The sequence below is a fragment of the Cinclus cinclus genome, chromosome 9 (genome assembly GCF_963662255.1).
Source record: "Cinclus cinclus chromosome 9, bCinCin1.1, whole genome shotgun sequence".
NCBI classification, from domain to species: Eukaryota; Metazoa; Chordata; class Aves; order Passeriformes; family Cinclidae; genus Cinclus; species Cinclus cinclus.
The window spans coordinates 12,691,986-12,719,379 of NC_085054.1; the positions used below are offsets into that span (position 1 = coordinate 12,691,986).

Sequence of the window (27,394 nt, forward strand, 5' to 3'; positions counted from 1 at the left end):
GTGTTCCCCCCACCTGCTGCCGCCCTCCCCGCTGTGCCCTGGCTGCGGGGGACCCCAGGCTGCCTCCAGCAACAAAGAGCCTCGTCCCCGCGCCGGGACTCGGGCTCGGAGCAGGGCTGCCGGCTCTGCCAGCTCGAGGGCTCCTGGGGAAAACGCATCCACGCGTGGGGGCGGGGGGAAAAACCAGATGACTTTATTTTCTTCAAAGGTGATTCGCAGTTTGTGCGTCTCTTAATAACGCGAGCTTCTGAGCTCGGATTTCAGGGTTGAGAGGACGAGTCGGTGCCGTGCGTCGGGCTGGCTGGAGACGTGCGAATCCCCTTCTTTCCTCCCAAGGCTGGAACCAACCTGTGCCTCTCCCGGGCACCACCCCCAGCCGCGCTCTCCGGGGAGGCGCTTCACACTCCGCACGAACCAACACCGCCTCCTGAGCGCTGCGGACCGGCAGCGCTTCCAGCTCCGAGCAACAAACTCTTCCTCCAGGTCATGTAGCAGACGTGCGCTGTACTCTGCTGTTCATTACAGTACACTCTGTTGACAGCCCGTCACAAACATGACATCTTTAAAATAGAGAAAATAATTGCAGAAAATTCCATTTCTAAAAATTACGCAGGTGTTAATTCTTCCAGAAATTTGTCACCTGCAAACAAATCTTTAAAAAGAAAAAGTGTTGTGCTTTGCTGCTATGAAAATATTAATGCTAAATATCAATGTCGGGGCTAAACTCTATATTCAGTTCAAATGCAAAAAGCAAGCACCCTTTGTCATTAATTTAAAATACTAGGCAACACCCCTATTTTTAAATTTTATATCAGTAAATCTGGACAATGTGCAAACTTTATCGGACTTCAATGTTTCAAATGAACACAAATTTTAATTGCATTGAGAAAGCCACTAAGCGTATTCAGGTTAAAAATAAAGTCACTGAGATTTGGGTGATCAGGTTTTTCCCTTTCCTTTCTAGTCTGTACCAGACTTGGGCAATCCATCATATCAGACCAGAAGGGATGGCAAGTAATCTTTGGTATTGTTAATTTTGGGGAAAGTTTAACCTTTTCTATACTTTATATTAATATAACCTGTTCCCTGAAAACATTTTTAGTAAGTATTAATGCTACAAAGGTACATGAGAAAGAGAATTAGTTTTTAATAATATGTAACAGGTATTAATAAAATCACTACTGTTCCATTTTGGCAAAAAGGTCATTTATGTGTTACTTTTGATTACTCGCTTTAGTAAAAAATTCATCTGGGAAAGTCAACTATTTGTTTATGTTACTAGTGAACAAGCCTATCCTAATTCTGGAACACCTGGATTCAGCAATTATGATAATTGTAGAAGAATCTGAATTAAGACGTTCACTATTGTAAGTTAAATTTGGAAATTATATAATATAAATGAAAAATAAGGGTCTACTTCTCCTGCTGTCTACTTCAGGGAGAACATAATCACATCACTGGATATTGTAAAAAAAAAATCCTATCTTTACCAATTTTTGCCAGCTAGATTAAAGCATTAACCCTGCAAGTCTGCATTCATAAATACAGTCACAACTTCAGGCCTATTCAGGCAAAGATCAGTTGGAAAAAAATAGCATTTGACATCACTCTCAAAGTTAATAGTGAAGCATAACAAGCAATAATGTGAATTACAGTACTGACTTAGTTTCATTTTGCCTTGTCAAAAGACAACTAAAATGTGCTTATCTGACAAACAATTTCAGTCATGAATCCTTGTTACAAGAAGTCTTAATTCTTAAGCTTTTATGTATTGAATAAAAAAATGTACAAATGTACGCAAAACCAGCGAACCATTGAAGTCTCATACATTAAGACTGTACTTTAAAGTGGGAATTGAGATGCCGAAGAAAATCTTCCTTAGATGTTAGAGATGGTGGGAAAACTTCTCGACAGAATTCACATATTCCACACTGATTCAGTTCAGAGTCTGCATATGCTTGTGCCAGCAAATCATTGTCTTGAGGCTGCCAAATGGGCTAAAAGAAATAGAAAATTATTATTGCTGAGATTTACAATGTGGTTTACATTATGCTGTAGTTCATATTTATATTAAAAAGAATACCTGCCTCTTTAAATTAGGATTCCTTTACACCTGCCTGGCCAGAGATGTTAACTAGAGATTTCTTGTTTAAGAAAAGCAAGATAGGACTTCATTTTTTTTTTTTAAAGTTCTATAAACACACTATCCTTGCAAATATTTTAAAATACCTTGGTATCTGTTAACAATAAATACTGCTATGAGCAGAAGTCTGTAATATCTCTGATACATACTAAAGCTTTTTTTTTTAGCTTTGCATTTCAGTATTTACTGTAGAAGCCATAGTACACAATAGCCATTTAGCAGAAATGAGAGAATACATTTTTACCTTAGAACAAAATGTTTCTTGTACAGAGTTAACATTACTAATATTTTATTTTCATTCTGATTGACATATAACTAGTTTTCAGTTTACTTCCAAAATTACTACATTCATGTCATGGCTCGAGGTACTTACTTGCTCTGGCTGCCTTTTAGTATAAATGTGTTACAATAATCTTGTTTGGGATTTCTCCTGCCACACCAGCATCAAACTCACTGACTGGAACCATCTGAATATCTGTCCATGCATTCAGGCAGTTCTATAAACTACATTGTATTTGGTTCAGCAGCTGCATTGCTCTTGGTCCCTGAGCCAGTTAGTTTCAAGGCAGCAAGTCTGTTTATTCAGCACTGGAAATTTAAGGCACTTAAGCCTAGAGTCTAAGTGTACACTATTTAGAATTGTACTAACTAGGAATCAAAAGATCTTCTATCAGTTTTCAAAGTAAAGTTAAAACTTAAGTTTCATAACTTTAGTATTAGCAACACAAGATCAAACAGTTACATTATATGGCCAGGACAATCAGGTTTTGAGCCAATTGAAAACCAAATGCATCCTGTTGTGACTACAAAGTAGAAAGAATGGCAGCAAGCTGGTATGAGCTCTGTGTGGGGATAGAATTTAGAAGAGAGAGTGCCCTACAGGGGTTTTTTTGGCTCAGTTTTTTCCTCTTGCTTCACTCACACATGGGAAGGCAAGGAAGAATAGTTTACAAAGTAATTTCTTTAGAAGTTTTAAATTTCTTGCTACTGATACCCAGGATTTTTATTTTTCAGGTCTTCTTTAAATTTCATCATGACAAATAGTTAAAATCTATTGTTTGTTTCTCCCACAGCAACCCACTGTACAACTAAGCTGGCTTTCACAGTGGTTAAACCTTCTTTTTAAACCACCCTGAACTTCTTCGGAGTCAATATCCTGCCCATTCTGTATTTAAAGACTGTTTAGCTTATCACATAGCAATAGCAGATTTACTGTCTTTCATTATGGTCAGCAATCCATATAATTAAATTGACTAATTAGCAATTAAGTGCAATCACACCACTTTTTTCAGCTCAAAGAGTCTACTTATTGTATGTTGCTGGTGTAAATTGCATATTAAATCTATCTAGACACTGACACACTTAAACAAGTTAACACACTTAAACACACTACATAAATGTGTTTAGAATTATTTGTTTCTGATATTATGTAAAGCACAGTTTGAAAATATAGTATTGTAAAAACTATTTGTCATCTTGGAAACATAACAGGAGGAGATACCCATCCAGCAACCCACACACAGAGGCACTTAACTTCCATTCCTTGAGTGCTAAGCTTGTGCTTAATATCCTTGTCAGAACAGGGATCTATTTAGGCAGACATTCAATTTCAAAAACATTAATATTGAGATTAATAGACTACTGATTTGCTTTTAAAATCATGAACATACTTAGAAGTATTTTTGATGGAAACAACTCCCTCAAACTGCAAATACCAATAAACGTGCATCTATATGAAAGTCTCAGCTAAATGCAGTGTGTAAAATCCTAGGTTCACTAATATCCACGTTTATTTTAATCTACTGCTCTTTTCAGTCACGTTTTTTTTTTTAAGTTACATTCTAAGAAAACAGTACGGAGGTTTTAGATTTAGTATCCACATAGAAGGAAAGAGCTAAATTTATTACACCAACTGAGAGCAGTTCCAAGAACTTGCTGTTGCCAAATCTATTGCATTTATGGGGTTTTCCATTTTATAAGTTAACATATGTAGTAAATACTTGAAAGTTTTATCTACACTAGGAAAAAAAAAAGAGGTATATAATTCTCTCCTTCTTGGCTTTTCCTTCATTTTTATAAGGGATGATAGAAGCTGTAAGCAGCATAACCACCCCCTAGAAAAGTGGTAAAAATACTAAGAACAAGCTTATGCCTAAATTTTGCTAAGGTTAACACAGTGAAAAGGGCATGTATACAAGTAACTTTTAAAAAATTACAATTTTAATCTACATATCTATTATCTATGACCAAATCTTTAGTACAAGTTACAGTCAGAAAAAGCCTCTAGAGCTGAGTCCAATTAATTGGGAAAAATACCTAAAAACCTATTTTGAAAGCAGCTGAATAAAGGTGATGGATATTTAAATATACTGATATACACAGATATATGTTTAATGGATTCTAAACTAATACTGGCTTGTTTCAAACAAACTTGTGAATAAGAAATAAGATTTCAATCAGTGCAGTGCTATTATAGATATGACTTTCAATTAACAAACACTTCACCATTAGCTTTCTTTTTCTCCGAGTGCTAGCATTAGTACATTTTCCTCCACGAAACAGACCATTCACATTCTAAATGCTGGCTCCAAATTAATTTCCTTATTTTGCAGAAATACCAGTGGTCAAAGGCTTATTGCTATTCAGACACTCTTCTGTACTTTTTAAGCTGCATACTCCCCTATCAATTTATAACCACATAGCAGCTGTTTCACTTGCTGTAATGTACAATGCAGGGTGCCATCTATTGAAAAATGAATACACACACTAACTAGTAAAAGAACAGGCTGGAGAGGGAATGCAAAAAAAAGAGGATAGTAACAAGCAATGGAGTGAATTCTTCACAGTTCCACAGGAATTCTACTAGCAGTAAAATAAATGTGCTAATTTGTTTAACTTAGTCACAACTGAGGACCCAAAGAAAAATACAATGAAAACTGTAATTAATAAATTGGTAAAGAACTGAGATCTCCTACATTACAAATAGATATTTAAAATAGCTTTTGAAAAACCTTTCAACACAGCAATCTTTCAATGCTTTAAGATTTTCACTCAAAAGTGGTTTGCAATAGAAAATTAAAGTAGACTGGGTAAACTTTAGGAAACGAAAACATCAAAGCTATCATGTCCTACAAGACTTTCCAAATGCTGATTTTTCAGGTCTTGCAGTGACCAAATGGAGAGATTAAGCTCATCTGCTGCAGGTACCTTGTAATTAGGAAAAAACATAAAATTTAATACATGTAAATAGTAAAAATATATGAATTTCACCCTCAGAGAATTTCTAATTACCACTATTTGCTTATTCTTGAAAATCTGTCCTTCCACAAGGTACCAGAAAAGCCACAGAAATAAAAAACCCGACAAACACAACATCAGTCTATAAAGCTCCATAATTTTGCCAGCTTTCAGCTGAGACAGGATGTTACACAAAAGAAGCAAAGTATTCAGAGACGTGAGTGTCAGAACATGCCAGTACAATTTTCTGCATTACAGCTATTGGACCTTGTTTTCAGAAGCTTCCATGGACTTCAGGCTGTAACTAAAATTTAAGCCCAAATTACATACATAGAATAAAGTATTTTAGCAAACTTTCCTTCATTCGAAAAAATATTTATGGTTTTTTTTTCCTACAATGACAAAAATTTAAGTTTCTTAGAGCAGAGGAATATGGTGTTGTTGATACCTCAGATTGAGACAAAAAGTAGCTGTTTTTTCATAGTGGAAGTATTTATCTGTTTAGCTTTTTAATTGCTTCATTATTCTTATTCTCTGCTGTACATGAAAAACAATTTTAAAAAATGTGTGCCCTATACAACAGAGATCAAGGGTAGAAAGAAAGCAATCTAGGGGGCAATTTAGGATTAATGACAGCTTTGAAATAGATATAGAAGCAATTAATATCTAGATGAACTGAAATTTGTAAAAGCATCCAGTGCTTATGTCTGCTTATATTCCTGACGTTTCACTGGAAAGGCATCTGGCACACATTCTGTAGTATTAGGAAGAATAAATTACAAGAGATGTTGTCTTTAAAAAAGACTGATGAGGTTTCTCAGATAATATATTAATCCAGTCTCAAAGATCTTTGCAAAATGTATGTCTGAATCATTACCATTTTTTGAAATGTAGAATATTTATAGAAAGATACCTGATGAGGACCTCTGATGGTTGTTCCAGCAGCTTCTAAAGAAAAAACTACTTCAGGTACATCGTGGTTTGTGTGCTTAGGTACAAATGTGAAACCACTGTCTGTTGTTTTTAAACATGATTTGTCACAGATATTTTCTATGGGCATCTTTGCATGATCTGAGGGGTTTGTTTTGTCAACAGTAGTTAAGCTTTGTAAAGCTGAGGTCATGAGATCAATGCCATGAGCTTCAAATGAGTTAGGTTCCAATTTACTGAGGTTAACAGCACGGTCTCTGTGCTCCAGGTTAAAATGATGATCTTGAAGCATGTTTTCAGATATACCAGTACAAGGAACTGTTGGTTTTTCCTGAGTGCTCTGCAAGAAAGCAGAGTCATTGTCTGTAGGTGGAAACTTGACATTAAATTTAGAAAGTGATTCTACAGAGTTGTTGTCCTCATCTTGGCCCACTCCTCTTGGTGTGATAGATGTGATGCATGATGCACCTCTATTTATATCCTTTATAACCCGAGGCTTAAAAAGCTCTTCTGCTTGTTCATCAGTTTTATCAGTGCACTGTATCGGCATGGAAAACTGTATTTCTGTGAAGAAAGAATGAAGAAAATATTAAATAGTCAATTGAAATATAGTTATTAAAAATGTAGCGTTGAGCTATTTTTTGTTTCCTTCCCTGCTTTTTTAAAAACTATTTATTTTCTCTTTAAAATCAGATTGAGGTGTATTTCTACTTCACAAATATTAGTTCTGACCCAAAAACTATCAGAACAGAAATAAAAGGAAATAACTCTCTGCTAGTAATTATATTTATCTTTGATTTATGGCTATAAACATTTTCATTTTATTGAATATTATGTTGTCCCATGCTCTTAACACATACTTGCATATTTACTGAAGTGTTCTGGCAGAAATAGAAGCTGGAACCCAAACCACTTTACACAGTGCCAAGAACATGCTAGGCACCATGAGCATGATTTTAGAAGGTATTCAGGTATCCAACTCCCACTGGTTTCCAAATTAGTTAAATATTTAAACTGATTAACTATTCAGAAATGGGACCATGTTTCCCCTTTGTTTCAAGAATTCACCCTTCATTTTTGGCACTGTATTAATAAAAATGGTAACGGTTATTCCTAACCAGGTGAGAGAATAACTTCAGTGTAAACTGATTGTATGGCAGCCTTCTGACAGTGGAACACAGAAGTAACAAATCAAACATTAAAACTATATAGCTTTTGTCATCTATACCTTTACACACAGTTGACTTAAGCACTTCTTTTATCATCTATATCATTTACATCATGTATGGCTTTTCACACAGTTGAGTTAGGCACTTTGTTGGGAAATCAAAACCATTATTGTAAAGTAAGTTGCCAAACACACTTCCTCCAAAATTCCCACCCCCAAATAATGAATTTATTAGCATACAGTTAGACTATCACAATACAGTTCAGACAGAGCAATTTGAAGCAACAAGATATATGTCAGCACTTCATGTAACAAAACTTCAGTAATGGATGACCTAAATTAAAATCAAGTGCTGAAATCAGCATATTTTGCGTCAACTGTGTGCATTTGGCAGGTGTTCACTGAAATCACTTAAGAGTCTGATCCTACTACTAAGGAAGGTTAGTAGAGAATACCCATAAGTAGGTTACATTGTATAAAAGAGAAGCATCAGCAGAACTGGACATTCAGGCTCTCTCACAGTTTCAACAAAAATCAAGCCTTCCCTTTGTTTTCAGGAAGTGTTGGATTAAGCTCGTGTCCCGTATAAGAAAACAGTATTTAAAAGTCTGCACAAGAAAGTCTAGAAAATAAGTCCTCTGAGTCTCCTCAGTCCTGCAGTTTTCCTCTAACAGATATGGGGCTAGAGGCATTCATAGCAGACATCTTTTGAACTGACAGCTAAATTAAAAGCAAGCAAATGCTGTCATTCACACAGTATGATGGGATATCACATGTAGTAAGTGCCTGCCTCTCACTCCAAGGGACAAAACAATTACAAGAGCCATTGATGTGATGACTGTCTTTTATAGCATGTGATTTGGAGCATTCGTCATAGAATGCCAAAACTGGCGGTGCGTTTTCTTGGTGAAATACTGAGCACCATGTGAACAGACTTGAAAAAGGCAGATGGTAAACAGTGCAAGTACTTCTATGTATGTGTAATTTGCAGTATTTTCAAATATAAAGCAAAGCTTTCAAACAGTTGAATCACAATAAGAGCTTAAGTATGATATTACCAGTTTCAGGTTCTGGCTTTATCTTAAATATACTCAGTTGGTCTGTTTGTTCTCTGGCTAGCATGCATATTCGATGACACTCTTCTTTCATGTCCTGGAAAATGGTCTCCAGATTCTCTCTGGAAGATGAAAATTGTAAATTAAAGAGTCAACCAATTCAGCTTGTTGTGACCTTTAATCTAATCACACCCACAAAACAGAGAAAAACAATAGTATAAGCTACTTTTCTTGGATATCTTGTTCCTCAACATATGTACACATATTTTTGTTCTCAGTAAAAGCAAGCAGAAAAAGAAAAAGGAAATGTTGTCAAAGAGTTGTTTAGTCATATCATACACATATATATTTGAACATAGGAACTGAGCCTGCAAGGACCACTCCAAAAATCCAGCCTTTCAGCTCTTTCAGCCCTTTCAGTCTTTCAGGTATTCTGTGGAAGAGTTTATCTTTCCCAAGGGTACTGCTTCCACCTCAGTTCTGGGGAAAATAAGACGCTGCCACTATGAGCAATAATTGTTTTCTCTTGCTGCCAGTGCACTTCAGACTGCAGAAGAAGGAACACACAAACATTTGTTACGGCTCTTTCCTTCTCTGTCTACCTGGCATTTTGGGGAGGAGTTTGTGAACTCATCCTCTCTGGTTTCACACAGTATCATATGACTTTTTCTTTTTATTCAAAGGGACTTATTCTATTATATCTTTTCCAGAGTATCATATGGGAATCAGATATTTGGTTATCTGTACTAAGAAAAAATAGTTCATGCTGATGTGAGTTTATTTGCCCAAAGGCACTGTTAGTTACTGATGCATCCATAAAATTCCACTGTGACATTTTGATAAACTCACTGAGTAATTTATATTTTCAAGCACAATATAACGAATTTTATAAAATGAGCTTCAAAGATGAAAAAGTAAACTTGGATTTGTTCTCTTTTGCATCTCTACATCAAAAGATCTCAAAAGGGATTTTTCTTTAATCTAGTGAATTGTTTTCCTTTTTTATTGCTTATTCATATAGCAATCAGACTGTGTTCCTACTTCTGTTGTGTTTCTCTTTTTGAAGACACAAATATCCATTTGTATTGCATTTGAAAAGAAGATCTACAGAAGTAGTTAAAATTGCTACTGTTAACACATTCTGATGTGATTTTCCAGATATTTTGATAAATAAGAAATAAAAAAAAATTGAAGTTTCTAATCAGAACTTAAAAATATAGCTATGATTAGATGAGCAGTCTTAATTTGCTAGACATTTGTAATACTATAATCGTACTAGTGTAAGATTACCAGTAATCTTACCAGTCACATACCTCTTTCCAAGAAAACAGTAAAGGAAGGAAGCTATGTGAGAGCAGGGAGACAGAAGACAGGTAAGGGTTTTTAATTTTTTTAGATATAAATCAAAAAGACAAGTCTTTCTCACAGTCTTATTTCCTCTCTTTCTTATCATAGAAGAGTAGTAAACCAGACTTAAGATCTATGTGGTTCACCTAGCTTATGTATGGGAGTGGTCAAAAGCAGATACCTGGGCAAGAGAATAAGAAGATAGCAAGAATTTGATACTTTCCCTTAATACTCCTCTAACCTCACCTTAGAGATCTTCTATTTGACCCCAGCAAAGTTGTTACAAGCGGCATTACTGACTATCCTATGAAAAATGCAAACCTAAGATTAGGGTCAATATTTTTCTGAAATCACTGGTGAAAGAGGAAATCTACTGCTTTTGACCCGTGTTCATAGCAGGGCCTTGCTGGCTTCAGCTTACAGATAAACTTGGTTTCAAACTATCTCATTTAGGATGGATCAGGCCAAGAATTATTTCTTCATGCTGCCTATCAGACCTTCCTGGCAGCACAGCAGGCTCCTGTGCTGTGCTGCCATCAGTTAATCCATAATGGCTGTACATTCCTGTCCAGAAGAGTTAATGCGAGGCAGTTAAGGCTTATCCAAGCCCCAGCATTAACATCCACAGCTGTTTCCCAGAGTTTCACCTCCTGCTGAACCAAGTGGCTAATGTTCTCCCTCCCAGCTTAGCCCTCCATACCTGTAAAGCCCCAGCTATGATTCACATAGTTGTTAGCTCTAGTATCAGCATTAGCTCCTTGACCTTCGATTCTGCCTCCTCCCACCTCCCTGCCCAGGCAGTTCTTAAGGTACCGTGTGTAGAAGAGAGGGCAATAGCTGGCCTTAATTGCGGAAAAGCCAAAATCTAATTTGAAAAATGCTGCAGAAGTATTTACCTTTCAGGTGAAATACCAGAGATCCCTAGAGATATTTCAGGCTTATCTGGAACAACTTTCATACTTTTCACCTTGAAGTAAAATATGAAAATATTGAGCGTGTTAGCATATTAATTTTGCACTTCACCTTGATATGAATAAAAATGTCATGGGGTCCTTCTCCTAGTCCTGTTGAAAGCTCTCAAAGCATTGTCAAAATGACAAGAGCAGTCTGTGTGAAATTCCTAGCTCCTTTTAGGTTAACTTATTAACTCAGTGTGGCATTTCTCTGCTCATATTCACTTGAAAGGGAACTAGTTCTAAGAATATTGCTTGATTGTAACTCGTTTTCAGTCATGTATAAAGTAAGATTCTGTCTTTTGTGTAAGCTTCTTACCCAGCTATTTTACCTGTTAAAATTCACTGAAAATTTCAATGAACACATCGAAAGCTAATCTGCCAGTTCTAGCAGTTTTTAAAATAAGTTATTAACTTTTACTACCACCATGTGGTTCACTCCAGTATTACATAGTTTTACATCTGCCAGGCATTAAGGGAAGTTTTCATACCCAGTCACTAAGCTGCAGTTCCACTAGAGCTACATTACCAGATGGCCTGGGTAGTTCATATGTGCTCCAAGTCAGACATGAACTTGAGCACGCCTGCCAAATCAGCTGATTTCAAAGATGGGTAAGCTTAGAAATCTGTATAAGCTGATCCATTGCCTATAACCACAGGTGTGTCTTACCTGTAATGCTGAAATGTGGCTGCAACTCCTGTAGATGCATTTGAGCTGCCTTACATCCAGCAACACAGGATACAAGTCCTTGCCACAGTAAGCTAAGCAATGCTTAGGAAGTCTAATAGCAACAAGTTCCGTGTTGCTGTGTTCCTAGGCTTTCCTGTGTTCACTTTAAATTTCCATGCATACATGGTTAGATTCACATCAATGATTGCACTCTAGCCCCACAAGGACAGAGTAACATCCAAAATGCAAAAGTAGGGTGGCAAAAAGATCAAAAAATCAACTCGGTTTTGGTGAAAACTTACAACTGAAAATTATAAACCAGAAATGCTAATCTGGAGTTTTCACAAATATGAAAATTTTCAAGACATACAGAAAAAAATAACATACCAACTAAGCAATATGTATTTAATGGTGTTCCCTATGTCCTTTGTATAATCTGACAATTTCCAAGTAATTATAGAAGGATGAAATTTAAAATAAGTTTATTAAAATAATTAGTACAAATTCCAAACGTTTCATCTTTGAAAGAAGTAATAATTTACAAATGTTTGTCTTTTTTATTTTATCTCTACTTAGTTTCTTATCTTACCTCCCTTTTATACGTTGGCATCTGTATAGCCTTTTGTGCTTCATTTAATTCTTGCAATTTACTTTCCAGATTTCTTATTTTATCATCTTGATTGGAAATAATAGATAAAAGCTTCCTTTCCTTTTGATTGCTTTTGTCCTCAAGTTGCTTCAATTTCATGCTCTCACTGTCTAACTGTTCCTAAAAAATAATTTTAGAAACACCAGTACAATTAATACATTTGAGGCTTGTGGAATATTACTATTCAGCAGTCTATAATACGCTAAATGCAGGTTTTGCATCATGAGTAAGGGTCAGTCTTGTTTATTACATGAATAATTTTCAATTGACAGTAAAGACCTTCTTCCACTACACATAGCTGTAACTCTTCAAAACAACTCTATCTTCTGAATTTCTGCAAGTCATATTAGTGTTTATACAAAATAAAGACACCTTCTCAGTTCTCTTACTGTATAATTTACATTAACATTTTATGTATAATATTTTGCATATATGATACATAAATAGTATTTAAATAATTTCAGTCTTATACCATTTTGAATATGGTGATAATTCTGCAAAATGAGCAAACCCAAGAACACAATTGGAAGGGACCCATACACATCAAGTCCAACTCCCTACCTAAACCTAAACCTAAACCACAGAACTGAGAGCATTGTCCAGACATTCTTGGAATTCTGAGAGGCTCAGTGCCATGACGACTTCCCTGGAGAGCCTGCTCCAGTGACCAAGAACCATCTCAGTGAAGGACCCTTTCCTATTGTTCATCCTGAGCTTCCCCCGATGGGACTTCACTCCGTTGCCTCGTGTCCTGTTGCTGCTCACCAGAGAGAGAGCAGCACCTCCCCATCCACTGCTGCCCTTGAGGGCGCTGTCAACTGCAATGAGGTCACCCCTGAGCCTTCTCCTTTCCAGGCTCAACAAACAAGTGACCTCAGCTGCTCCTCCGAATTCTCGCTCTCAAAACTTTTCACCGTCTTGCTCACCCTTCTCTGGACATGCTTTAATATTCTGATGTTCTTTTTGTGGTGCTCAAAACCGCACACAGTACTCGAGGTGGGGCTACTCCATTGCAGAGCAGAACGGGACAGTCCCTCCCTTTCCCGGCTGGCGATGCTGTGCCCGATGCCCCCCAGGACACAGCTGGTCCTTTTGGCTGCCAAGGCACACTGCTGACTCTTGTCAACTTGCCATCAACCCAAACTGCATGTCTCTTTCTGCAGGGCTGCTCTCCAGCCTCTCATTCTCCAATCTTTATGCATAACCAGGATTGTATTGCAAATATTTCGGTCCTATAAAGATTAGTGGAATAAAAAGCCCTGGCTGCTCTCACTTCGATGATCCGTGTAGTAATCCATGGAACTTTTAACTATGTGGGATTTTTGTGGAATAAAGAAGAAAGTAACATTTTGTAAAATATGCTCAAATAGTAGTTGCAAAAATTTTCAAGACAACCTACAGTTGAAAACTGCTGCTATGAAAACCTTTTAGTTGTTAGTTTATGAAATCTGGGGAAGTGTATCAAGTGTCACAAAAAGTGTCCCCAAGCCCCATGATTGTCACTGCAAGAGAAGTAAGCTCAAAGGGTTAACTCTTAAAGAAGAATGCCAGTGAAATGCAGTTAAACAGTAGACAGGTAGGGTAAGAGGAAGAGGAAAGAAGCAACTAAGTGCTTTCTCAGGACCTTTTGTTTTATTTTCAGATGGAATTTACATAGGGTGAGGTTGTGCATTTGGAGATGAGGTAGGTAGGGGCTACCCTACTAGACAAAGACAGCCATGCAGGTATAGGTCCAGAGCTGGTTTACCAAGACAACAGCTGGCTAAGCACTGATGTGTGCACATACAGCTGACACAATTGTTTAGCCTCAAAAAGTTACACTAGCTGGATAAAAAAGAAAAACCTGCAGAAAAATAGCTTTGAAGGCATTGGTTTATAGCCTCAATTGCACTTTGAATAGCAAATCTACAGTAAGAGCTTCATTGCAACTCCAGACTTGGGTGGTATCTTAAGGATCCAGACGAAACCTTTTCTGCTCAGTGACTTCAAAACATTGTCTAAAAATGGTATGTTTCAATCCCAAAAAAACTCCTTAATCCTAACTCTTGGCTATGCTTTGCATTTCTGACAGGTCAAATTCAATTTCCCATTTAAATAAGGTAAGGGGATACAGCTCCTCCTGTGTTTTTCTTCATCATTATTTGCTGGAAATCCAAACACCTAGGAAAAAGCTTTCATCGAAGATAACTCTTGCCCTTGAGGAACTATTGTATCTTAAGGAAAGTAAAATAATTCACTGAGCTGCAATACTTCTTAATTTATCTCTTTGAGATTATTACAGCTCCAATACACATGTGAGCTTTCAAAGGCCTTCAGATAACTGAAGGCACTGCAGTAATGGCCAGTAGTTCTCAATTTTTTCCTACATCTGCAGGAAGTGAGGACAAGATTTAAGCAAGAAGAGAAAAAACCCACATGCAAACAGCCATGCAACATATCACAGTGAAGACATTATCAGTACATGCTGATGGAAATCATCCTTCCTGTGGACCATCAGGATACCAAGAAAAACACTGGAAAACAATTACACCTTTTGGGATCTTTCAATAATACAACCCTTCATAGCTCGATGATTTTAAGTGTTTCAAAGAGTGGTTTGCAATGTTGTGGTAACCCTTATAAACTGGCTGAAGATTACAAAGCTAATGCTTGATAAACTTCAAAAGCTTTATAAATTTTATAAATATGTCATGCAGGTCACACCTGCTCAGTTAAGTACTTGGCAACACAATGCATCCTTTAAGAACACTGGTATTAACTGTCAAGCAAAGTGGTTACATCTGTATTATGAACAGATCAGTATCTTTTCTTTTGCAGAGGCTTTACAGGATCAGAGAATAACTGAAATTGGAAGGGACTTCCAGGGTTCTCTAGCTTCTAATCAAATCAGAATCAGTTACAATGTCCGATCAGATTACTCAGTCTGGTCTTCAATTTCCCAAGGACTGAGACTGCACAACTCTCTGGGCAACCTTTTCCCATGCCTGGCTGTCCTCATGGTGAAAAGTTTTCCCCTATGTTCAGTCTGAACCTTTCCTGTTTCCTCTGCCCATTGTCTCTTATCCTTCTGCGGTACACCACCATTACGAGCCTGGCTCCATCTGCCTGATAACCTGAATGTAGCTATTGGAATGCTATTAGCTTTCCCTGAAGCCACCTTTCCTCCAGGATGGACAAGAGCACTTTCTGCATCTTCTCATGGGATATGTACTCCAGCCCCCAGTTACCTCAGTGGGGCTTCTGCTGAACTCACTGAGTTTGTCAATGTTTGTCAATGTTTTTACTGTACTGGAGGTCCCTAAGCCTGATGTAGTATTCTAGATGCAATCCAGTGAATGCTGAATAGAGGGAGATACTCACTTCCCTGGGTGTGCTAGCTGTGCTCCTGTTAATACAAAACAGGGAGCTGTTGCCCTTCTTTTCTGTCAGGACATGCTGCTGGCTCATGATCAGCTTGCTGTCTAACAAGATCCCAGCTCTTTTCCAGCAGAACTGCTCCACAGCCAGTCAGCCTGCAGACTGTACTGCAGCAAAGGCAGGGCCCTTTATTTTCCCTGAAGTGTGCTATAATGGCCTGTTTCAGTGGCTTCCTAAAACAAGCAAATGGTCAGGTAGTTTCAAGGAAAAACACAAGTCAACTGATGAACTTTAAGTGGTCTCAAGGAGTATTAGCTGTGACTTTTAACAGTTTCCCCACAAACTCTTCTCTATTATTGGGCAAAGATAGATTAAACAGATGAAGCAATAGGAGAAAAGGCTATTAATACCAGAATTTCTTATGTCTTTTATTAGGGCCTAATCCTACTGCATATATTATACCAGCAGCAAAGAATATCGAAATGCACCATATTATCAGCCAGCAAAAATCAAGTGGAGCTTTCTTTGCATTAAAGATAGGAAATAAAGTAACACTAGTGAAGCTGGTATGGATTGGAACATGTGGAGCATGGAACTCCACAAGACTGCTGCAATAGCTGCTCTTAGTTATGTAAGCAATTTTAGCCTCATAATTTAGAATATAAAGAAGGCTACTATATATCTGCCATTCCTCTGCTTATGTTCTGCACAAAAAAAGAAAAGCTAAACATTTATTGCAGGATGAAGAGTTTTGTATAACATTTGCATCATTCCTTCCTGACACACAGTTTCCTCCTCCTTTTCATGGCACAAAACACTCTTGACGAACAAATTCCAGGCAGTGTTTAATACTGAGATTCTTGAAACAGAAAAATGGGATCATAAGCATGTTTTCTTGTCACAGGGGTTGACTTTAGCTTCGAGTCTCATTGAGTTCTCAAGGATTCTGATGTCTGTTCTAAAAAGCAGAAGCTTGACAACATCTCATCTCTAAGGTCTTTGGTTTGTTGTGCAGCTTTGGCTCTGAGACAGTAGCTAGATCCCAATACTTCCTACTTAATGAAGTTTAGCCAGGGTCTCAAAACTAGACAGCAATATAGGCCCTTTTGGTCTTCTCAAGCAGAGGGCTAAAAAATTCTGGTAATCTTGTATATAGTTTGGTACTGACCACCAAGATGATCTGGCCCACTCACCTCTTTCAGTGAAGACAAATGTGAACAAAAACAAAATCTTAAAGTGTTTTATAGCACACAGGCATCAGACCTTGACAACACCATATAAAATACACATGTATGGCCACCTACTAGAAAACAAAGAAAAGATAGTTCCTCCCTTAATTTTAAACCTCTGAAACTTAAGCTCTAATCATGCAACTATTGCAATCAATTCAGGATTTCTATTAACTTTACTGCAGGACAGAATACAGTCCACTGAAAAATCCCAGCGGACTTAGCAAATGACAGTTTCAAAAGGTATCAATAAACCCAAGCATCTTCTTCCATGGGAGAGATTCTGAATTTCAAGGACACTGTAGAGGACAATGGCTGCAGGAATAATTTATTTGGTTTAGAGCAGAATGCAGACAGAATATGATTAGAAAAATACAGGCTTTCAAAGAGAATATTCAAACTTCCAAATTTCAATACCTGAAAAAGCCAATACTTTATTGAATTATGTACAAGAAAACTATGCTGGGTCAGTGACAGGATGGTGGATTTTCAGTTTAAGAAAATGACATCTGGGGAAAAAAAAGTACAGAAACAAAACGGGAGACATTAATGATATATCCATTAATAAATTCCCAGATCTTCTTGGTTTCTATCTATTTATTAACTCTCAACAGATGTGTCTTCCAAGGAGTTGTCCAATTTTCCCTTGAAGCAAGAATTCCACTGGCTTACTGTGGGGATTTTTTTATTCAATAAAATGACAACTTGTGTAGAGACGCTGCTGTATATCTTCACTCATAGCCATGAACTGCATGGCCAAGACCAGCCAGAGCTAGTACAAGTGTGTGTGCCTCTGCTGTGCTGACATTTTTGTATCACTCTTGCCAGATCAGTGCAAGTTTACTGGACACAATACCAAACATTAGGATCCTTCTTGCACTGGAAGGATGGTGCAAATATATCCATGTGCCTCTGCAGAAGGCAGCCTTTGTCCAGTCAAACATACTTTCCTTGCTTTTTCCCAGTAACAGGAACATAGAATAGCCTGGGTCAACTGAACTTTGCATGGGTTTAAATCTCCACACATCCCCCCTAAAAAGACCTTGTTTGAATAGCAATGTGCCTGGGTTTAAATGCACCACTATGCAGACAGACTTACATAGTTCATTCTGCATGGAGGTATTTCAGAAATATTTATGTTCATGGAATAGAAGCAAAATCCAGAAGAAATACCTGTTGCTGAGAGGTAACTGCAGTAACTGGCTACACAAAACAAATATGAAGATAAAGAAAATAACCTACATTCCATTAGGAAAATAGCTCCAGAAATAATGATTCCAGCTTCTCATGCATTGCCTATAATCTCCTGTAGAGATCACATTATTTCAGTGTTTCCCAATAAGAAGAGCAGATAACACAGCTTCCTTTCATTCCTAACTCATTATATAACCAAGTTGCTTAAAAGTATTGTTCTTTAGTAAGCATTCAGAAAGAAGTATCTGACTTGGTCAGATCTTCATGTGCAACCGTAAGATATAATTTTTATCCAGTTCAAGACAGCAAACTGCAAAAATATGCAAAGATGTTCCATCAAAGAATTAACCCTTCAGCTGTGTTTTAATCCAAGTAAGTGCAAAGATTAGGAAAGAAATCACATCTTATAATTATAGATTCTGCTGTAGAAAAATTATAAAAATACTTCCTTTAAATAGAAAAGGATTGTATTTAAATATTTGCTGACAGTATGTTTAAAACATTTGCAAAGGCTTAGTCTCATATAAGATTCCTTCAAGATTACTAAGCAAACATCAGTAATCCAATTAAATTACTTTTTGGATCTAATGGAATTACGTTTCTGATCAAAAATGTGTTTCTGTGAATTAAGCACAATTAATTTGTTTGTATCTTAGGAAATAAATCCTGAAATTGATTCTTTTTAATTCTAACGTCTGATTTCTCACAAGGGTTTTTCCACGACCCTTACAAAGTCTCTGCCATGGAGCTGTGGAGACTCACATTCAGAAATAACAGACTTTATGTTACAAAACAGTTCTCAAAAACCACAGTGAGATGATTTACAATAAGAACAATGCAACTTTGTGCATCTCTGTCACTGTCTTTTCTCAGTATGTAAAATCCATTCAAGGCATTCCCCAGCTATGCTGCACTCTTACTCCTGTTACACTCAATAGGCTGTAGTAAAAATCTTAATGTTACTTCAGTGAGGAGAGGCAGAAGAGACATCATCTTAACACTGGCTATTTAAAAAACCCAAACAAATCAGCATCTCCAGAGCAATGGATCATTCACTTCACACTCCATCACTTTTTAAGTGCAGCTTCTCCATTTATTGCAAGAATACAGAGACTGTTTGCAATGTGAAATGCTCTTTTAAGAAAGAAAATGCCCTTTTTTGGGTTTTGGTAAGTTAAGAAATAAATAAGCAACTCAGTTCCTGCTTTGTGATCAAAGCTGTTCTAGAGAGCTTGATGGTCAAACAGAGATTTCACTGGGAAGGACCCAAGATAATGCTTAGTTCACCTAAACAGGCTGCAGTGGCACAACACACACACACACACTTCATGTGCAGTTCATAGGCACCAGTAAAAATCTCACTTATCTTTTAGGTTCTCACAGAATAATCACAGCACAAAAGTGAACTTACTACAGGTGACATACCTTTAGGAGTTTTTCTCTTTGCTTTGCTATGTTCAGTTTTTCAGAGAGATGGCTGAAAGGTAAGTTGGATGTTTCAGTGTCTTCATGCATCAGAATGTAAGGATGAGCATTGCCTTAAATTAAAAAAAAAAAAAGCAACTATCACTGCATTTTTCATAGTCAGCTTCCATGTACAAGCAATATTTAAAAAGCTACTTATATTAACTTCTTCATGTTCTTTGAGCAAGCCTTCCTATTAAACAAGCAAGAGATGCTAAATTCTGTGCTTAGAGACAATGCAAGACTAAATCAGCAGTAAAGAAATGTACACGTACTCTTAAAAATAAAAGTCAGCCACTTTGCTAGTATTTATGAAAACCAGGAGTGTTAGGCTAGTGTGAATAAATATTTAATGAGCATGGCAGATTAACACATGGTTACTTTGACTCTTTTCTCTTATTTGTATAATACAGACAAACAGTGAAAAATTACCCATCAATGACTATTTGATTTGAAATAGAATTACCTGCTTATAAAGTTCTAGTTATCCAGTAAGATTAGCATCCCAAGACTAATCTAACATAAAAGACATATAATCATAGCACTCATATCTAGAACAACCTGAGATAAACTTATTAACAGGTGAGCGTAAAAATAATTATGTAACAATTAAAAAAAATGGTAGTGAATGATTTGAACACATATTTTCAGAACTTTTATTGGCTTCAGTGTAAGCAGATTCTACCTCTATAGAAAATCTCACCATTCCTTGAAGAGAATAAAGAGAGACCCCAGAAGTGTTGAATTTTATAAATAGATCTTGAAACAGCACATTTGTGTTAACTCTCACATTCACAGGAAAGTACGATATTCATTTGAAATATGTATATTGTAAAAACTGAAGCAACAAAGTCAGAACTATTCATCAGTGCCACACAGCATAAAAAGCAATAATATGCAAACTGGAGTACATACCTCTATTAGCATTCAGAGCAGCCAACTGTGATTTCAGTTTTGCAATAATGCTGTTTTGAAGCTCTATCTTTTCCTGCTGTTCACATATTTGCTGCATGTAGTTTTCTGTCTGCAAATATAATTTAATTAGCATTAATCTTATTCTGACTAGGGGGTCTCCTATTTGGCATATAAAAAGCAGCTCTGATTTTTGAAGGTAACTGTAGTTGCGGTCCTCTGTGTAAAAACCTTTGACAAGTCCATCTTTTTGGGACTGTACTGATTAGGAAAGGAATGATAAGAAATAACCTCTGAGTTTTTAATAACTCTTTCAGCTGTGGCAGTTGTAAAGGGTAACTTTTAAATTAGGATTCTTCATTTACAGATGTAGAATACATCAGGCTTAAATTAAAATGTTAGTATTCTTCAGAATGCTTGTCAGTTAGTTTATCTATAGAAAAAGTAATTTCCCCCCTGTATTTTCTAACAAATTATATGAAAATAGGCTTTTAAAAAGATAGATTTTAAATGGAAAACAACATTGTTTATTTCATACAACAGATACTCTGTAAACCATTTTGACTACCTATGAACACAGTTTTGTACATTTCTTTGAATGTAGTGGACTAGTTTTCCTAACCTACATAATGGGGCTGGGGAGGAAGGTAAGCAAAAAGCCCCATCCTTTGTACTACAGGTCATGCTATAAACAGGCCACAGTGACTCCTCTAATAATACTGCAATTTTTCTAGATAGTCCATTAATTGAATGGATGGCCAGGTGGCAGGAAAATGCAAATATTCAAAACTATTATTTCATTAACACATGCCTAATGTTGCAGTTATAGCAGTGCTAAAAACAAGCAAGAAAACTTGTGAAATCCCAACAAGAAAACTTTCGAGAATGCACTGAATTTTTCTGAAATTAGGAGTATGTCTATTACTGAACAGGTCATCACCTGTCACCATCGGGGACAAGACTCAGAATTCTTTTCACGTCTATTCATAGTTTATCCACAGTGCTATCTAATCCTGAAATCTCAGCCACATTTAAATTCTATACCCTCCTACTGTCCGCTGTGTTTATTTGTAAAGCAGGCAGGAAAACTATCTGCAAGCAAAATTGGTTTTAGAAGTCCAGGTAGTAGTTGTACTATAAGATTTTTCTGTTGTGGTTAAAAAAAAAAAAAGAGAGAAAAGTGATCAAAGAGCAGTACACTCCAGCAGCTATAAGAGACCTCATGAAGCAGAAAAATCACTGAGAACCAAATTGAAAATGTACAACAGCAATGTCTTGTCAACACTTCTGTACAGAGCACAGACATGACAGCTAAAACAGACAGAAGAGAAGATGCTTTTGACAGCCAGTGTGCACAAATTATTCCTTGAGTCAGATGGCAGCAACAAGTTACCAACTAGAAGATCTGCATGACAACCAACCATCCATCTGTATCAAACACCATCTGGCCGAGATGACTCTGGCTTCTGTGTGCTTGACATGGCTCCCAGCTCTAGAGACTGGCAAAACAAGTGGCCTAACGGTAACTTAAGTAGTAAACTGTTAACAACAGCATGGTGGACAATCCAACAGTGTGTGGAGGCCACACAATGAACAGAGAAAGTTACTAGAGTAAAGCACTGTACAGAGGTCATTAAAAACAGGAGTTTGGTGAAAAAAAAAAAGCAACACAAACAGAAAAACCCAAGTAATTTTAGTATCAACTCTTCTTGAAAAAATACTTTTGTTCTCTTTTGAAATCATAAAATTCAACTACTGAAAGTTTGATTAGGACAAAGATTTAAACTGGTAGTAATCCTTTATCAAAAGCTTTAAATTTTAAATTTCTGAACTAGTGAAAATGCAGAGAGCAATCTTGGAAGCATTAAGTTCACTTAACACTGATGATCCCACACTTCCCTGGCTTTCTTCCACAGATCTTAGGACTATCTGATCTTGTACTCAATGCCTTGTTTCTTTGTCAGAAGATTCTTTCAAGTACTTTTAGATGATTCAGGAGTATTAACTGGCTTTCCTTCAAATAGTTAATAGTTCATCCTAAGAGACAGAATTTAAAAGATCCCTAAACATTATAAAATGTCTTGCTTTTTGTTAATTAGTTGCAATTTCAGCACAAAAATCACACTACTTATGGTTGTTATGTATAGAAACCTCTACAGATTTACACCAGCACTGCTGCAAGACTATGAATAGAGACAAACTGCACGGTGGATGATTGCACACATGACTGACTTGGAATGTGTTCTGTGATGCCTTGGCTAGTTTCTTTTGCCATGCAAGGAGAAGGCAAGATTAGGCCCAGATATCAAAATATTCTCTATTAGATCCTTCCCTGCTTCCAATTTTACTACTGCTCCATAACTTGACACGGAATACGGTTCATCGGCCCCTGAACAAAGTCCCAGCCTACCAGTTCTACTGAGTAATAGAATGTCCTGTAGCAACAAAAGCACACAAGCCTTCCTTAACAGAGGTTCCATTGCTGGGCAGAATATGCATGATAAAATGACTGTGACAAAGCCCAAACCTGATAGCTTTGAAATATGCTGTCCTACTTGAGAAGTTCTAGAGGAGTTTTGACTGAACTAGTGTTTTCTGCAACAGACTAACTAAAAGTTCAAAGGTGCTTCTTACTGGTCAGAATGCCGCCAGAAACTTTGTGTTACTTCATTAAAGAATAAATGTGCAGGTTATTATTTTTAAAAGAATACTTATTCTAGCAACTTTCAGGTACATTTGGCACAAAAATTGTTTACTTTAAGCTATTTATATTAATAATATAAAAATTAATTTTTAAGAATGCAAATTGAATCCCAAAAAGTACTTTGCTGAAGTTAGGTAAATTTTCCAGCTTTAACAGATGCACTAAAGTGTGCATAGCTAAAGTGAAACTGGTATCTATTTGTACTACCATCCTCCATGGGAAGGATGGCTTTAAAGATAGAATTCAGATTCCAACACCTACTTTTTGCTGTAGTTCTTTCACAGCATGGTCCCTATCCATGCATGCTTGTCGATAGGCCTCATAAGCTTTGTTAAGCTGCTCTCCAATGTTTTTGTCCATAATTCCCAATGTTGTTTCATCACTGGAAAGATGGTCAAGTTAACAGACCTGAAAAGTAATCAGAAGGAAAAAGGGAGAACATCAGTGATACCAACCACTACAAATTATCAAGACTTGGACCTTTCCATGCAATATTATGAACTTTTTACACTTGGTGTGCAATTTCAGTAACAACTCCCAAAACTACAGCTTGCAAACTTTAACACATAAGACCAGAACACTATTAAATGTCAGACTCCAATTGCAAGAACTTTGCAAACACAGGTCATTTGCTTCTATAGCAACATATGATACTAAGATCAAAATTTAGCATAATACAAGTACAGTAGACAACAAGTTAGTGAAGTCTTAACCTCCACCCCACAGTCCCTCATAAAAAACCCAGCAGCATTAAGAAAAAAAAATGCAATTTCATCTCTCCTCATATTTAAAGCAGTGCCACTATTATTTCTCACTGTCTCCTAGGATTATGCATAAACCACAAATACTACTATAAAGAAAGCACATGAGGATAAGCCCAGCAAGAAGAGTATGAGGGTAACTTGCCTTGGACACTGCTTGAAATTCTGAATATTGCAGCTTGAAGATTTTGTTCATGTTTCCTTGCTTTTGAATATCTTCCCTATCGTAGGGCTTGAATACAGAAATGTGGTCTGACTTTTCTAGAAGGTTCAACAGAGTACTGTATGGACATCAAACTTTTTTGTCCTGCAAATTTTATTTTACCAATATGTTCCTACAAGAAAAGCAATTGTATCTCACCTCTGGCATGGCTGCACTTTATTAGCAGCAAAGTGAATTCTTTAACAACTTGGAATTTTTTAGGGATCCTTTGATATAACAAACATTACTGAAATCCAAGTTTACAAGTTTTGCATAAAAGGCCTACACTGTTTCACATGAAAGGCTTTCTTTGTTTTGTCTTGATTTGTTTTCCTAAACACAAGTTCAGTAATTTATGATTTCCAAGAGTGCATATTGTCTCAAAGCACTGTTAGTAACACAGGCTACTTCATCCATTTCCTTCCCCCCCCCCCCCCCCCCCCCAATATTCACTAAATGGAATATTCATGCATATATCTGGGGCACACCTTTAACTAGATGGTAGGCTTTCTTTCCTTTTCAAATGAAGGACTGTTCTATGTAGTTCAGTGAATAAAATTAGATATTATATCTGACTTCAGGGACAGGAGCTAAACTGCAGAGGACATTGTTATAGCTGAAAGTGACTGAAAGTGTGTTCTCACAATCTTCAAAAGCTTGTGAAGTTTGCATAAGTATTGATTTTGTACTCTTCTGAAATCCTCCACTGTTAACAACTTACCTAGTAAATGGCATGTCCTGTACATATAAGAGATAACTTAAAGATATGAGTGCAATGGAATTTAAGAAACTATGTTCAGCTTCTAATGGAGAGAATAGGGCTCAGCTCCATGTGACTCACAGTCCACAAAAAAATGGAAGTTTTGATTTCATTCATGCAAACTCAAACCTCCATTTGAACAGCAGTATTTAAAACTTATACCTAATTTCCAGCCTTTTAGTTATTCATTGTGACTGGGAATATTAACAAAGAGTGCTGCTGTCATCTGGACTGATCGTATCAACAGGCAGAACTGTAGCCTGATTTTCTACTTGATACGGAAAACAACTTACTTGTAGCTCCCTAAACTTCAGACTCCATGAAGTAAGAAAAGGTTAATGAAAGTCATTACTAGTGACACCTAAGATGGCACTGTAACTAGAAGAATTGGTCCTATATTCGCCCCATACCCTAGACATTCTTCTTCAACGTTACCCTTTTCTTTCTTTCAGCATGAGCAACCTTTCTGTAAACCGTATCAGCAAACCAATCCACTTTAAAACTAAATACTAAATGCATTTTTGCTGCATTACTTTTAATGCAGGTCTGATCCACAGACCACTTCAAATGGCACTATAACACAAGGAAGCCTGCACAGGGACAGAAATCATCACTAGACAGACAGAACTCCTCTGTTCAACAGCACAGAATGAAGTCACAGTTATGTAACAGTGTCACAAGTCTGCATTGCCACTGAGAAGGATAGGCCAGCCTTCCCCCATTTCTGGCCATGCATTTTTGCTGCTTACTGGTACCGCTATCAGTACTTCTATGCTACATAGTTGAGTATGCCAAAGTAGCTCCCTACTCCCTCAAAAAAGCAACAACAAACCCCCTAAAAAAACCAACCTTGAAATTAAAACTGGAGCTAGCTCACTGCAAAGCTGCTGGAGCACTACTACCAGCACAAGGAGGCAGTGGGAACATGCGACTAGCCGTGGGCAGGACTGCCGCAGTCTAGATTTAGATTGGATTAAACTACTCTGTAGTCACACCCTGGATTGCCTGCTGCTGGAATAAATAACTGCTTCTTATGTTATCTGTCTCATATCCAGAGCTCCTTGCAGTTAGAGAACCTGGCTCATTTTCCTGCTTCTCCTCCATAGGCATCAATATTTATCAGGGAATTTGCCAACTGTTCCTTGTCATTTACCCTTCTCTCTGCATTCAATGAGGAGGAAAAAACTACCTCCCAACAGCTCTAAAAAAAAAAAAAAAACCAAAACCCAACAAACCAAAAAACCCCAACCCAAATATCCCTGTTATTTTAATCAGTTATGATTAGTTATGCTGTATCCAAATGGCAGCTGGAGCATAATTCAGCTCAAAGCTGACAATCCTGATCTTCAGCAACTTACACTCTGGATATTCATTACATCCTAAAGACTTTCACAGTCATTAACAGCGATACGTAGTCAGCAGAGATGCAGCACTACAAAATGCTATATTTATTCTAACAGGGACAGAATTAGAGGAGAGATTAGTTACAGAGGTTATCCTGCAAGTGTGAATACCTGTGAGTGCTGTGCTGCTGCAGCTATGGCAATGACAACTGGAATTTCATATTTGAGTAAAGAGTTGTACACTGGATAACCACTGGGTACAGCTAATGTTGTATGACAAACTTCTAAGTAAATACACCAAATGAAACCTGCAGCTTATCTTAAAATACTTGCTTCAAACCAGAAACCTTTTGCTGAAATAGGTGGCAGGAAAAAAAGAAATAGTAATATGCATTTTCTTAGTCAAATGACAAAAAAGCTCAAGCACAAAGATTAGCAACATATTTCTGCTGCAGTCCCAGCTCCACAGCTCACTACAGTTTTCATACTAGTTTTCCTATTGCCTCAAAAACCACCTTAAATTATGAAAGGTTTTAGCTTATCATGTGTATATACACATTAATTCATAATACGCTTTCCTACCTCTCATAGTTTCATGAGAGATGAGAACACAGGTGCCATCCAACTGCTAGCACTTCTCTGCATATTTCTGCTTTCAAAACAGATTTTATGGTTGTTATATTTTGTAAGTTACACTGCCATCATCTTGGAAACTGGAAGCCTGTTGAGGTAATAATTTGTGAGAGACAGCTCATCGAACTTTTTTGTGTTTTGTTTTTTCCTTTTTTTTTTTTTTTTTTTTTTTTCCTGATTTGACACAATTCCTGCTTTGCCCGCCGGCGGGATGCGTCCTTAACACAGCAGGAGCCCCGCACGGCACACCAGCGTTAGAGCTGGGCAGCCCCTGTGCGCTCAGGGCTCGGCACGGCGGTTCCCGGAGCGCCGGGGCTCGCTCCCCCCGCCGCGCCGCCGCTTCCCGCGGGGGCAGCCGCCTCTTCCTGCTCCTGCTCTCGGCCGCCCGGGCCATCGCCTCCCGGCAGCGAGCCCGCCGATCCCGTCCCCCGATTCCCGGCTCCCGAAGCGCCTCCGCACGCGAACGACGCGCCCCCGGCCCCGCTCCCGAGCCGGGCCGAGCGGGAAGCGGCACCCCCGGGGGCGGGGACGGAAGCGCGGCCCGAGAGCCCCGGCTCGGGATCCCCCGGCCCGCACTCCGGCCCCGGGCCGAGCCCCGCCGCTCCCGCGGCAGCGAGTGCTTTCCAAAGCCGCTCAGACTTACGAGCGCCTGACGGAGCCCGCGGCCGCTCCCGGCACAGGGC

The 27,394-nt window shown here is 37.7% G+C and overlaps 1 protein-coding gene across 3 annotated transcripts; it reads right to left on the reverse strand.

Moving 5' to 3' along the window:
- Positions 1-477: 477 nt before the first annotated feature.
- TANK (TRAF family member associated NFKB activator) lies at positions 478-27,394 on the reverse strand. Of its 3 annotated transcripts, XM_062498144.1 has the most exons (10): positions 26,661-26,778; positions 23,274-23,420; positions 20,312-20,420; positions 19,358-19,470; positions 12,093-12,272; positions 10,777-10,847; positions 8,537-8,655; positions 6,294-6,874; positions 1,829-1,997; positions 478-560 (listed from the first exon to the last, which is right to left on the reverse strand). In XM_062498144.1, exons 2-9 carry the CDS (start codon positions 23,370-23,372, stop codon positions 1,830-1,832), a joined length of 1,440 nt encoding a protein of 479 aa, XP_062354128.1. In that variant the 5' UTR covers positions 23,373-23,420; positions 26,661-26,778; the 3' UTR covers positions 478-560; position 1,829. The 3 variants fall into 3 exon arrangements, with proteins under 3 accessions (XP_062354128.1, XP_062354130.1, XP_062354127.1); XM_062498146.1 differs by lacking the exons at positions 478-560; positions 26,661-26,778 and adding an exon at positions 27,355-27,394 and having other exon boundaries at positions 682-1,997; XM_062498143.1 differs by lacking the exon at positions 478-560 and having other exon boundaries at positions 682-1,997.

What these genes read in the sequence shown, in the direction of transcription:
- TANK (XM_062498144.1), bottom strand. Translation starts at nt 23,372, where the DNA reads ATGGACAAAAACATTGGAGAGCAGCTTAACAAAGCTTATGAGGCCTAT. An exon ending in TCTGGTATTTCACCTGAAAG is followed by an intron (nt 8,656 to 10,776) that starts GTAAATACTTCT and finishes TTCATCTTCCAG; the next exon opens with AGAGAATCTGGAGACCATTT. An exon ending in CCATCAGAGGTCCTCATCAG is followed by an intron (nt 1,998 to 6,293) that starts GTATCTTTCTAT and finishes TATTTCTTTTAG; the next exon opens with CCCATTTGGCAGCCTCAAGA.